This window comes from Periophthalmus magnuspinnatus, chromosome 22 (genome assembly GCF_009829125.3).
Source record: "Periophthalmus magnuspinnatus isolate fPerMag1 chromosome 22, fPerMag1.2.pri, whole genome shotgun sequence".
In the NCBI taxonomy this organism is placed as follows: domain Eukaryota; kingdom Metazoa; phylum Chordata; class Actinopteri; order Gobiiformes; family Gobiidae; genus Periophthalmus; species Periophthalmus magnuspinnatus.
In genome coordinates, this window is record NC_047147.1 from 15,413,472 (window position 1) to 15,426,155 (window position 12,684).

Below are 12,684 nucleotides of genomic sequence, written 5' to 3' on the forward strand. Positions count from 1 at the left end.
ATCACAATTTACATTTTTTGTAAACGGTTTAAAAATAGAAAGGGGTACATAGGTTTCCCATTCAAAACTGCAGAACTGATAGGCCCTTGTCCTAGACCTAGTGACATTTCACTGTAGCATAGAGAGGATGTTGTTTTATGTGTTTTTATTTTTTATTTTTATGAACATTATTTGTATGACCTGGAGTCAAAATTGTTTACTTTTCACATGTACAGAGCACGGGGGCAGCCACGCCTTGAATACAGGACCAACAAAAATAGAACTCTGAATAAGCCAATGAAGAGGGAAAACTATTGTATAGTTACTTGGTTAAAAGGTCATGCTAGTCAATTTTACCTTATGCCTCCGTTAAGTTGTGGTCACTGCAGTGATGAGGACCTGTGTTGATAATATTTTTATGAATCAGAGAATGCAGTTGAAATGCTTTTTAGACACACTGGGCTAACTCTGCTCTTTTAGTTTTTAGTTGACATTGTATATTAGTTTAAGCAGATCACTGCCATAAAATGTTTACTGAGGAGGAGACCAGCAACTCGCTGCTCGTTTTTGTGTATTTTGTTTGTGTTACATAAATACAGTGTTTAAGTAGTTGTAGCTATTGTTTCGTGTTTAGTTCAGTTTAATTAACACTTGCAACAAATCTCCCAGTGCATAAAACATGTGTATTTAAAACAAACTAGATAGTAGACTATTATGTTATACTGTAATAAAATTTTACATTTTTATAAACATATATATATATTTTTACAGCTGAATAATTCACATTGATGGTTATGTATGTAGCTTAGAGAATATACTATGCAATTTGCTGTCTCCTGATTCCTTACACATTATCCCCAAAACAGCAAAAACAATTATAAACTTGTACAAATAAATAAACTTGTACAATGTGTTGTAATATGTGTTTCTTAACATTACTTCACACCTTCTCCTGTGTTTTATTTCTGAGTTTTGGAATAGCAGGTGGACAGAGTCCATGTGGATCTGATGTGAAATGCCCAATTTATGTTTGTCTCACACAAACACAGTTAAACAGATGGATTTGACTATTGTCCCACTGGGTGTGTGAGGGATCTTTCTGCAGTGTCATTTGGCCTGAGCATGACCAGATTATGGACTTACTTATAAAAGAGTTCCCTTCTCCAGAATAACTTGCATTTTAACACACACCGAAGCACAAATTTCATAATCTTATTGCTGGTTAACTATAGACAATGGTCATAAGTTGTGGCTGGGTGTTGGCACAGTCTGGTTGTTATGGCTGCAGGACTCTATAGTTGCCTCTACAGTCTGGATGAGGTTCTGCAGACCCCACAAGTATCCATCCTCTCTGTTTCCCTCCTGCCAGGGCACATTGTGTAGCAGCTGTCCTTCTGCAAGAGCCGTGGTCTTACCAAAGTCTATCATCCAGACCTGTGCCTTGCCTGATGCATCATGGAGGAAGAGCAGAGAGCTTCCGATCACCTGGAAACATCTACTTTACTAACATGATATTTAAACTTTAAACTAGAATCTGAACATGAGATTACCTCGTGTTGCTTGAAAAAGTGGGATTTGCTCAAGGCTTGCTGAATTTCTGCAAGTCTGCTCAAGTATAATTTCTGTTTTTGTTAAATTGAAAAAAACAAACAAACGAAACAAAACAAATGTCATACAATAAAGATTACTCATTCTAGGAAATTTCATTCATGCTTTTCTGTGTCATGTACCAGGATGTCAGTGCTGCCTCCAACAAAGTCCTGGAAGATCTTGATGATATCCTGCTGTGAGCGTGTTTTCTTAAAGTCGGTCCGGCATGTCCCATCGCTCTTCTGTGAATAGACAACAGTCAGTATTTGCCCAGGCCACACCTGTGTGTTGATAGGGGCGGGGCACTGTTTACCTTGATGCCCTCGATCCTGTAGCCCAGTGTGTGTGTGGAGCTCAGTGTCTCTCTCCACTGCATGTAGCGGGGCTTGGTGACTGCACCCTGGCAGTGTTCCTCTGCCGTGGGTCCCTCTTTGTCCACCTCCACCATCTTCTTATACAAGTCCTCTCGGGGGCGGGGGCGCTCTCGAGCCCGCACTAACTCCTCCTCAAGATATGTCCTGGAATACATCAACTTCATAAACACAAACCTAAGCAGTCGGCAGACTTGGAACAGTATGTGACAGACAATTGGCTGACAGCGTAAATATGCTTATTCTTTAAGAGTAAGTGAATTAGAAAGACCAACTTTGGGCCTGGGGTAGGGCACAAAAAAGCTGGGCTCTGATAAATTCATTATGATTCTGCACACAAACACTGACAAGCTTGGCTACTGTTAGAGTTTAAAAAATGCAAACGTGTTCTCACCTTACTCCCATTTTACAGTCCATGACGCTCGGCTGGTCAAAGTATACCAGCAAGTCGTTCAAGTGGAGAAAACCTTGTCCGTCGCTCTCCACCACACCATGGTACTGTGGTACAAAGGGCAGCAGTGGGTCCTCTTGGAGCTTCTCAAAACACTGCTTCTCATTCTCAGAGAGCTTCTTCAGAATAGTTCCTTCTTCTGCTGATTTAAAACTCCCTGCAGAGAGTGAAGCACGTTCTGTTAAGCTCCCTCAGACTATGCACAGTGATGACATAGGCAGAATAATGAGATATTTGCCTTTGTGGCCTGCCAGCTGCACCCAGTTGACTTTTCTCTTGAGAGAGCCTCGAAGAGGCCAGCGGACGAAGGTTTTGAGCTTCGACCATGACCTGACCTGCACACAACACAATGGCTTCACTCACTTTTTTTTCTACACACTCGCCATCTCTGTTCAGTTTGACACTGTTGAAAAAGGACTGAATGTGTATGCCCAAAGTTCTAGTTACAGTGAAAACGTCCAAATGTCATGGGGTCATTTCTGTAAACTGAGAATGAACATAATAGCCTATATACTGCCAGTAATAATATGTGTGTATGGTATATGTGTGTTTCAGCTGACTGAGCATGCTCTGATTGAAAGAGGAAATGAAACAGGGACAGTTTACACAGTGGAAACCTCTGTTAAATATCAAGTCTGGGCTTCTCTCATATCTGCATGTGAACAATACTATTCACTGCACTTCACACAGTTCACACGTGCTCTCTCTCTTCTCTACAGACTTGTGGAGTGGAGGCAAGAATGACTGAATCTGGTTTTCCAGGACCTGATGGGAGCATGTGTATAATGTGAATATGCCGCATTAGAACACCAACCATGCCTACAAAGCTCAGACCCCTCAATAAACTTTTGGCAGGTCATTTTGACACTGGTTGTTGGGTTGGGCCTTTATATGTCACAACAGGGACATAACTGAAAACTCTATTTTGTATCCACAAAAAAAAAAAATATATATCCTCTGAACTGAGATGGGATTATAATATTACCAAAACATGCATGTGACAAACAGAGCAGGTTTTCAAACAGGACTGAACATTATCTAGAGTGCGGAGTAGTCATGTCTGAAACATTAGGTCATATTATAAAAGGGGTGCGGACTTTCTAGTCCGCACCCCTTTTATAATATGACATAATGTTTCAGGTATGACTACTTTCGTCATTGCCTTTATATACTATAAACATGTATGTAATCTTTGAAATCAGTAATATTAGTGTTCCAGTCCTTTACTCGCCACCAGAAACAGATGGCAGGGCAAGTATAGATCCAGTGCAGTTTAGATTTTTGTAACGTGTTTTCGTTGAGTCACAGATTTTATCTTGGAGCAGCTGCTCAATACAAGTTAAGAATTATTTAGGCACAGTGAACTACACGGTCTGCAGCCTGTAGCCTTTATTTTAATTTCATGCTTCCCTTTTGTTTTTCCGTGCATGAAGACCGGTTAGCCACTGTTGCGCCGTGGATGGACGCGTGTGAGCCGCGCTGGGTATGGCTGCAGTCCATGCGCAAGTGCGCGTACTCACCTCACACGGGTCCCCCAGCTGCTCTAGGGTCACAATTCCCCGGCCCTTGCTCTCGCTGTCACTGTGCAGGTCGTCTTCGGACTCTAGGGTGGAGGAGCCCGTGGATGAGATGGACGTGTTGGACCGTGTTCTGCGCAGCGTCCCGTCCCCCGTTGGTCCCCAGTCCTCCTGCTGCACCGTCACTGATGACCCGCACTCAGGGGTGATGGTAACCTGCGGGATGGCCATGCTCGGAGCTTGCAGCTCGTGGATTCTCCTTTCTGAACGAGACCCGTCTGAAAGCCCAGTTGCAAACAAATCCCGTGTGCTCTTTCTGCGAGTCTCTTTAGGCATTTCGAAGTTTACCTATTAAGCCCCACTTTACTCATTACACTGCGATGGGTTTGCAACTGTGCGCACTCTGCACTTCCTGACAGACTGTGCGCCCTGACGCACCCGTCGTGTAGTGTGTGTGTGTGTAGTGTGTGTGTCTGAGCTGAAGGGAAACCCCTTTGGCCTTGTTTCCGTCAGTGAACTCTCTAAACCACATAGACAGCTGCGCCAATCACCTTCGCGTAACTTTTTCACTTCCTGAGTTTATATGACCTGCATAAACTGTCTGCGGATTTGTAGCTGCTCGTCATTCTCTCACATCGCCTTTTCGGCTGTGTTTTACGAACACACACACACGCACGCACGCGCGCACACACACTTTTTTTTTTTTCATTTGGCTAGTTTGACGTCATAATTTGTCCACGAACTACACTGTAAAGCATAAGTCTATTTTCTGCGTAGGCCACACAGTTAATTGTGCTAGGCCACTAAGTGGCTGGTAGTCTGTTTTGTATGGTCGCGTGCACTCGGAGGGAGTGCAGGGTAGAGTCCGGTTGCTATGGTTTCAGAAACATAAACTAAACTAACGGACGCAGACACGCTCCTTCTGTAGCTATAGTCCCGGTTAAGAGCGATGGATAAGGTGAAGTATGTCAGGATTCCTCTGGAGATAGGTGCATATGCCGAAACTCACAACATTTTGGACCTAACTCAGGAGCTTGTGCGCGGGCTGGTGATCGAGCAGCCCGAAGACCCTCTGGAGTGGCTCATTAGAGAACTGAAAAAACCGGGGCGCCTTCCCCGAGTGCTGGTGCTGGGACCGCCGGCCGTCGGCAAACACAGCGTGGCGTCCCGTTTGGCAGTAAAGCTACGAGCTGTCCATGTGACCACGGACAGGTTAATGGACGACTACAAGGAGATCAGCGTTCAGGCTCGCGCCTATTTGAAAAAGGACCAGGAGATACCCGCTGAGCTGCTTTGCGCTTTGGTCCAACAGAGACTGAGAGAACCTGACTGTTTCAACAGGTAACGTTCGGGAGGGGCCAAGAAGATGTTTAGGTCCATAGGGGTGCTCATAGGCCTAATTGTAGGCCTATTTGGACGGTTTGAACAGAGCAAATCAGATCTGATAATCTATTAGCTATGGGGGGCTAGTATTGGTTACTGGCTAGTACTGGCTACTATAGGCAAAATTTAGGCTCTAACTTGGCTTATGCTGTACTTTATGACTGAGTGTTTGACTCTGCTGTCAGGGGCTGGATCCTGGATGGTGTTCTCCAGAGCAGGCTGCAGGCTCTGGCTTTACAGAGAGCAGGTATTCTTCCTGAGCATGTGGTCCACCTGTGTGCTCCTGAGGACGTGCTGCAGGAGCGCAATCGAGGACGAATGCTGGATCCAGACACGGGAAATGTCTATCACCAGACTTTCATCTGGCCTGATGACAGGACTGTTGCTGACCGACTGGTGAAGGGCCAGGTTCTGAGTGAGGAGACACTCTCTGCACGTTTACAGCGATACCGTTGTGAGATCCCTGGGTTTAGCTCTGCCTACAAACACTCTATGAAGGTGTTCAACAGTGACCAACCACTTGAAGATGTTTACCAACAAGTGCTGGCATTTGTCCAAACCCGGGACTGCCAGAGAACCCCCAGAGTGCTACTGCTGGGTCCACCAGGTGCAGGGAAAAGTCTACAGGCACAAAGGCTCTGTCACAAGTACAATCTGGTCAACATCTGCTGCAGTGAGCTCCAAAGGGTTGTAGCTGCGGACCGCTGTGAACTAGGGCTTCAGATCAAACCCTATCTGGACATGGGACGTCCTATACCAGACCACTTGGTCCTGCAGGTCCTGGAGAAGCGGTTGAATAGAGAGGACTGCTCCAGGGGGTGGGTTCTCCATGATTTCCCAGAGGAGATCAGCCAAGCCCAGGCACTAAAGAAAACATTTCATCACCCAAATCGAGTGTTCTTCCTGGACCTCAGTGAGGAGGAGAGTGTTCACAGGGTGTCTCTGAGAGCCACAGATCCAGTGACTGGAATCAGCTATCACTCCATGAACAACCCAGCTCCAAATGCTGAGGTCCAGAGCCGCCTAAAGACCAGCCCTGCCCACCACAGGGAGGCTGTGCTCCAGCAGCTCCAGCACTTCAATTCTCATAGGGCCAGGCTCAGTACTGTATACCCTGATGCCATCCACATCAATGCACAACAGGACCCCCAGTCAGTGTTTGAGATCCTGGAGAAAAAACTCACCACCAACTGAGGAGACAAAGAAACATGTTCTGAAAAAGACAAATAAACTCAGTGACATGCTTTTCCATTTACTAGAATGATGAAATATGCTCTACTTTATTTAGGTGTAAACACTAATAATGATACAGTTTTTACATGATTAAAAAAATACAAATAATACAAACATATTCCCATGCAGTCCCAAGGGCGACCTGACCGTCTCTAATTTAAAATATTTAGGTGCAAAGTGAGTTCCCAGACATTTTTCATTTTTATATACAAACCTATACATTTTGGCTATATTTTAAATGATAAATGCAACATACATTGATATATTATAGTACATGCTTCATTGTGTTTTTGTTGGCTTGAGGACAAAATAGACAACATGTTAGTTAGGCTGTTGTATGTAGTGTAAGTGTGTTTAGCTGTAATGTTTAGCCTTACATTTTTAGGCTTTTTTTTTTTTTCTTGGAATGGAATATAAGCCGAGTGATTTATTCATACTTCAATCTTGTAAAATACAATCTTTAATAAGATGTAAAACCAGCATTTGGTAAATTAAATATAGATTAAAATGTTTCTGCATGACAAATAGTATATAGGGTATATTTAACATCTTTTTTTTTAAACTTGAGAAACCTCATCCTTGGGGTGTTCTGTTAATGTTGTCCACCAGATGGGGCAGCAGACGGTACAAGTGCTAGTCAGTAATACACGTGAAGAAGAGGGATTGTTTGGCGTCATCTGAGAGAGCAGCAACACCACTGCCATCAAGCCTATTCATATTTCATATTTGTCTTATAGCCTTATCCCCGGGAGATAGTGACTGTGAGCATGTTGGCCGTCAGAACCGCTATGCGCCTGGGCTGCAGACGCTCCCTGCCCCCGTTCCATGGTCTCCAGAGACGGGGCTGTGCGGGAGCCTCTATCCCGGTAGACGACGTAGTAAACGGGCTCACGGACGAACAGATTCAGGTATGCCTCGTTTAGCCGCTGGAAGGTTTCTCAAGATGCATTTGATGAAACGATCTAAGACCGGGGGGCATTTGTTGTGCAAGTGAAAGTGTAGCACATGAGGGGGGTGACATAACCTGGCATGACCTTTTGATAGAATCGAGAAGTCGTCAAAGGACTGTCTATGTTTTGGCAACATTATATAAACAAAAATTATAAACCATTAAGTTGTATCTGAAGTAGTCTAAAGAGTATGAAACTGACCAGGTGATGGGTCACCTCCATGGAAGTAGGCAGTGAAAAGTTTGGGGGTGGGGTCTAGGGGCTGAATTTCATTGGATGACCACACGTCACGTCTTTTACGAGTCCCACGTGATCATTAGCTTGAGAAATCTACGCAATAGGCGACTATGATTCAGACGTGTTGGTTTATTTAACAACAAACGTTGAAACAGCCATTTTTTTCAAAACAGATTGTTTGTTTGTTTTAAATAGTCGCAATTAAGTACAGAGTGGTGGGCGGGGATAGGGGGTAGATGAAAATAGGTAATTTTCTGAGCATGCATACCTTGAATACCTTGAACATCACACATCAATCAAACCAAACATTTTAGTTATGAATAAATCAACTGTACAATTGTTACTTGTTTAGCTAAAGCACTATTTGATTTGAACATGTTCACCTCACATCTGGGGACACAGATAGCCCACACAATGTTGATGGGATAGAAATTAAAACATAACTTTCACCATGAAGTGTGTCTTCAAAACCTCACCAGCCTGAGCCTGAGTCTCACCAGCCTCAGGCTTTGGCAGTATCCGCTGTCGGCTCATATGAACAAATTGCCTCATTTTTGTCTACAATTATATTTCAGAAACATTCATTTGGTCTTCTTTTCTTTAAACTACTTTTTTGTTTTCATGTAACAGACCAGTTTGTTTATTTACTTAGACATGTTTTGTCTACTGTCTGCAGTCATCATGAGGACTACAGCGCCTTTTGCAGTCCAACTTCTTCAGAACAGTATCCCAAGTGTGGGAAAGCAAGAACGCCTCCTCGACTTGGTTTAGTGTATTATGGGCACACCAGCACTTAAAATGAAAAGCAGAACAAGAACAACTGAAGTCTGCCATCTCAGGCTACTGCAAAAGAGGGAACCACATTATAGACTGGAATGGAGCCAAAGTTATTTGGACAGAGAACACTAAACATCATTGCTGGATAAAGAGGCAATAGAAATTCGGAAACAAGCCCATAATATGCTATACTGAGACAAGGGGGCGTTCTTGCTTTCCCACACTTGGGATACTATTCAGCAGGACACATCACATCATCTGAAGAGTCACGTGATGTTGCTATCGTTTGCAAACATGTTGAACTAACATATTTTCTTCAACTTTTCTTTTGCACAGCTTCGACAAAGTGTCCGGAAATTTTGTGCTGAACAATTGGCTCCTTACGCTGACAAGATCGACAAGACAAATGAGTTTCCACAAATGAGAGTAAGTCATCATTGTTTATATTCATATCATATCATACCTGTGTTAGTACTTAAACTTGGTTACATGCTACTCTCCAATAAAATATATTTGAAAATGATCCCAATTTGTGTGTGTGTGTTTTATTTTAGGATTACTGGAAAGCCATGGGTGAGATGGGCCTCCTTGGCATGACTGCTCCAGGTAGTTATTTTCTCATCACTTCAGTGAGCAAAAAGCTGTGGAATAAATAACTCATTGTCTGCACCCAGTGGAGTATGGGGGCACTGGGCTGGGTTACTTGGACCATGTGATTGTGATGGAAGAAATGTCCAGAGTGTCAGCAGCCATTGCATTGAGCTATGGCGCCCACTCCAACCTTTGTGTCAACCAGATGGTCCGCCATGGCAACGAGAAACAGAAGGAGAAGTATCTACCCAAGGTTTGGACCCAAAGCTCTCATGTTTTTCTCTTACCTGAATAGAGCTGGGTTGTGATGATCTTGTACTGTTCATGTTGCAGCTTCTAAATGGGGAGCATGTGGGAGCACTGGCCATGAGTGAACCAAATGCTGGCTCTGACGTGGTTTCCATGAAGCTCAAAGCCCAGAAGAAAGGCAAGCAGTGATTCATACTCCAACTTGATCAATCCACCCATCTCCAGTAAATATCCAAATCATTCCCTTTGGCTGGAATGTCCGACTTTATTTCTTTATGTCATAATTCACTCCCAGAGAGACTCAGACCCAGTGACATCTTCGGAACATTTTCGGTTTTCAAGTGGTAAACACAAAAGTGCAAATAATTCACATTGCCCAAGAGAGTCAGGAGAATGCCTAATTCAGGAGAAGTTTAGTTACCATCAGTACGGGAGAAATTAAAATTTGACACATTGTGGTAGAAGAACTTTTCAGTTCAGTTTGGAAGATTTTAACAATCAGGAACTTTTCACTCAGAAATTATTGCTGATTGTGGACATTGGCTTTTACAGGTGACTACTATGTTCTTAATGGTAACAAGTTCTGGATCACAAATGGGCCAGATGCTGATGTCCTCATTGTTTATGCTAAAACAAACCCAGAGGCCTATCAAAAAGGAATTACAGCGTTCATTGTGGAAAAGGTACATAGTTTATTATGTATGAATCCACTAGTTCACACAAAAGACTGACCAGGTATAAATGCTTATTCATTGCACAGGGGATGCCAGGATTTTCTACGGCACAGAAACTGGACAAACTTGGCATGAGAGGCTCCAACACATGCGAGCTGATCTTTGAAGACTGCAAAATCCCAGGTGAGCTTTGACTTTAAAATACAGTGTTCATATTATTCTAAGACATTTGGGTCTAAATTGCAGAAGCTTTTATCAAGGACCTATTACATGGTTTGATAGTGATGTAACTTCCATTGAAGAAAGTATTTAGGTCAAAGAGCAGAGCCAGGACCTCCCTGCACATAGAATCAGAGCCACAACCAGCACTGCTCTGTACACTCATGCTACATGATTTCGTTGTTTATGATGCCAGGTGTCTCAAACCTTTTTTTCTCCCCAAGAGCTACAAAAGAGAGGTCCTCCTGTTGGCAGTCACATCTAACTGCAGCCCAATAAAGGACTATTAGCCTTAAGTGAAGTTAGTTGTTTATACTGTAGTGCACAAATGAAGGGTCAAGTATTGGGATATATAAATAACATAATAATAATAATAATAGTAATAATAATAAATTACTATAGACGTAGAGATTATTAACATTTGTATGTAGATGATAATCATTTGTAATCAGAACCTGAAGCTTGTGTTGTCCTCATGTGTGGTAGAGGAGAACATCCTGGGACCTCTTAATAAAGGCGTCTATGTCATGATGAGTGGGCTTGACCTGGAGAGGCTCGTTCTGGCATCTGGACCAATTGGGTCAGTTAATACTGAATGTTAGTTCACAATATGAGATTCATTCTGTACTGACAGAGTACAGCGTGTCAAAATTACATACCATTAATCCAAGTTGGATATGTGACATTTTAAATGGTGGCTCTTCTGTTCCAGGATCATGCAGGCTGTCCTCGATTTTGCTGTGCCCTATCTCCATGTACGAGAGGCCTTCGGACAGAAGATTGGGCACTTCCAGGTTTACCTTTCTATACAAAAAGGACATGCCTAGTCAGCAGGGTTGTATTGCTTCACACCAAATTTTTAAAAAAAGAAAGTCACTTATACTTGGTCTCAGGAGATGAGAGAATTTAACGTCAAATAGGTAGTCAATGTATTTGTTTATAGGTTCAATTGGTTTGCATTTTCTATTTTTATCCAATTGCTACATTTTATTATTGCGTTATATGTAGCTGGTATATGTAATGTTCCTGTCTTTTGCTATAATTATAAGTTCTATATTATAATGTTATATTACATTTGTTGACAGTTAATGCAGGGAAAGATGGCAGATATGTACACCAGGCTGAGTTCTTGTCGACAGTATGTGTACAATGTGGCCCGAGCCTGTGATAAGGGGCACTTCAGTGCAATGGTAAGTTAATACCTCACATGTTATAATTTCAGCTCTTATGTTCTTATCAGTGCTCTGTTGTATAGGACTGTGCTGGAGTCATCCTGTACTGTGCAGAGAATGCCACGCAGGTAGCTCTGGATGGTATCCAGTGTTTAGGTGAGTACAACAACCTCCGCTTCAACACTTCAGAATGCAGGGTCATTGCTTCATATTGTGTCGGCCACTCTAACTCCTAATATTGGACAGGCAGCATGGTCTGGAACCAAAGGGCTTGAATGGCATTGTAAATGTATATGGAGACTGTGCTACCGCTTCTAGTGCGTATAGGTCTTCAAGTAGTGTGAGTGTTATGAAATCCTATGGTCCCCAAACTGCATGACTAGATTATGTAACTGATGTAGTTAAGTGACTGAGTATGAACCTGTCTTTATGCGCTCATCAACTCTGGAATTCATTACAGTTAAATCCGTACTCAGTTCTCACCTTAAAAGTGTAAAATGGCCTACTCTGTTACAACAACTGGTTTTACTCTTAATATTGTAGAATTAATGTTATTTTTAAGTTTGTTGCATTGCATGTGTCAAATAGAAAGTGCTGTTATTACCATAGGTGGAAACGGCTACATCAATGACTATCCAATGGGGAGGTTTCTGAGGGATGCTAAGCTGTACGAGATTGGAGCAGGCACCAGTGAGATCCGCCGCCTCATCATTGGAAGGACCTTCAATGCCATGTTCAGATAGGAATGGACTGAGGCCTCATGAGTGAATTAACAATTACTGACACCAACAGCCTTATGCTCTTTTGACTTTTCCATTACAGAATGCAAAGCAAAGAGAAATCAGCTGTGTTTTTATTGTCTACTGAATGAAGTAGCACTGTAGTAATAATTGTGTTTTTTTTCTAACTCAACACTCCCATCTAAGATCCACAACACTCTGGTTAAATTTTACAGAATATGAGCCTATGCATGGTATTAATGGTATTAATGGTTAATTCATGAAAAGAAGTGGACACTGCACTTTCAGTGGCTGCTCCTTGCTGTAAATGATTCAAAGTAAAGTGAAAATATTTAATCTGCTTTCTGAGAACATTGTAGATAGTATGTTTAGCAACACTGTTCCTCTAATATACCACTCTTTGTATTTGTAAAGTTATTAACATGTAAAGCTTTTTTGGAATAAACTTTTTTTTTCTTTCAAAATGTCAGTTATTTGTCTTTTGAATGTGCCATTTAATTTAATAGTGCAAAAATAAACACCTAAATGTTGAGTGGGCAGACTGGATCGGG

At 42.5% G+C, this 12,684-nt stretch overlaps 3 protein-coding genes across 3 annotated transcripts; 2 read left to right on the plus strand and 1 right to left on the minus strand.

The window, feature by feature from the left end:
- Positions 1-104: 104 nt before the first annotated feature.
- itpka (inositol-trisphosphate 3-kinase A) lies at positions 105-4,350 on the minus strand. Its single transcript, XM_033987996.2, has 7 exons — positions 3,912-4,350; positions 2,630-2,726; positions 2,335-2,548; positions 1,883-2,087; positions 1,710-1,811; positions 1,530-1,601; positions 105-1,464 (listed from the first exon to the last, which is right to left on the minus strand). The coding sequence occupies exons 1-7, from the start codon at positions 4,242-4,244 to the stop codon at positions 1,219-1,221; spliced, it is 1,269 nt and encodes a 422-aa protein (XP_033843887.1). The 5' UTR covers positions 4,245-4,350; the 3' UTR covers positions 105-1,218.
- A 507-nt stretch (positions 4,351-4,857) lies between these two features.
- ak8 (adenylate kinase 8) lies at positions 4,858-6,485 on the plus strand. Its single transcript, XM_033987994.2, has 2 exons — positions 4,858-5,249; positions 5,477-6,485. Exons 1-2 carry the CDS (start codon positions 4,858-4,860, stop codon positions 6,483-6,485), a joined length of 1,401 nt encoding a protein of 466 aa, XP_033843885.1.
- Positions 6,486-7,158: 673 nt separating this feature from the next.
- ivd (isovaleryl-CoA dehydrogenase) lies at positions 7,159-12,601 on the plus strand. The gene is made up of 12 exons (XM_033987995.2): positions 7,159-7,432; positions 8,825-8,914; positions 9,043-9,094; positions 9,163-9,332; positions 9,413-9,506; positions 9,881-10,011; positions 10,089-10,185; positions 10,708-10,801; positions 10,934-11,015; positions 11,307-11,411; positions 11,477-11,549; positions 12,003-12,601. Exons 1-12 carry the CDS (start codon positions 7,292-7,294, stop codon positions 12,134-12,136), a joined length of 1,263 nt encoding a protein of 420 aa, XP_033843886.1. The 5' UTR covers positions 7,159-7,291; the 3' UTR covers positions 12,137-12,601.
- Positions 12,602-12,684: the final 83 nt, after the last annotated feature.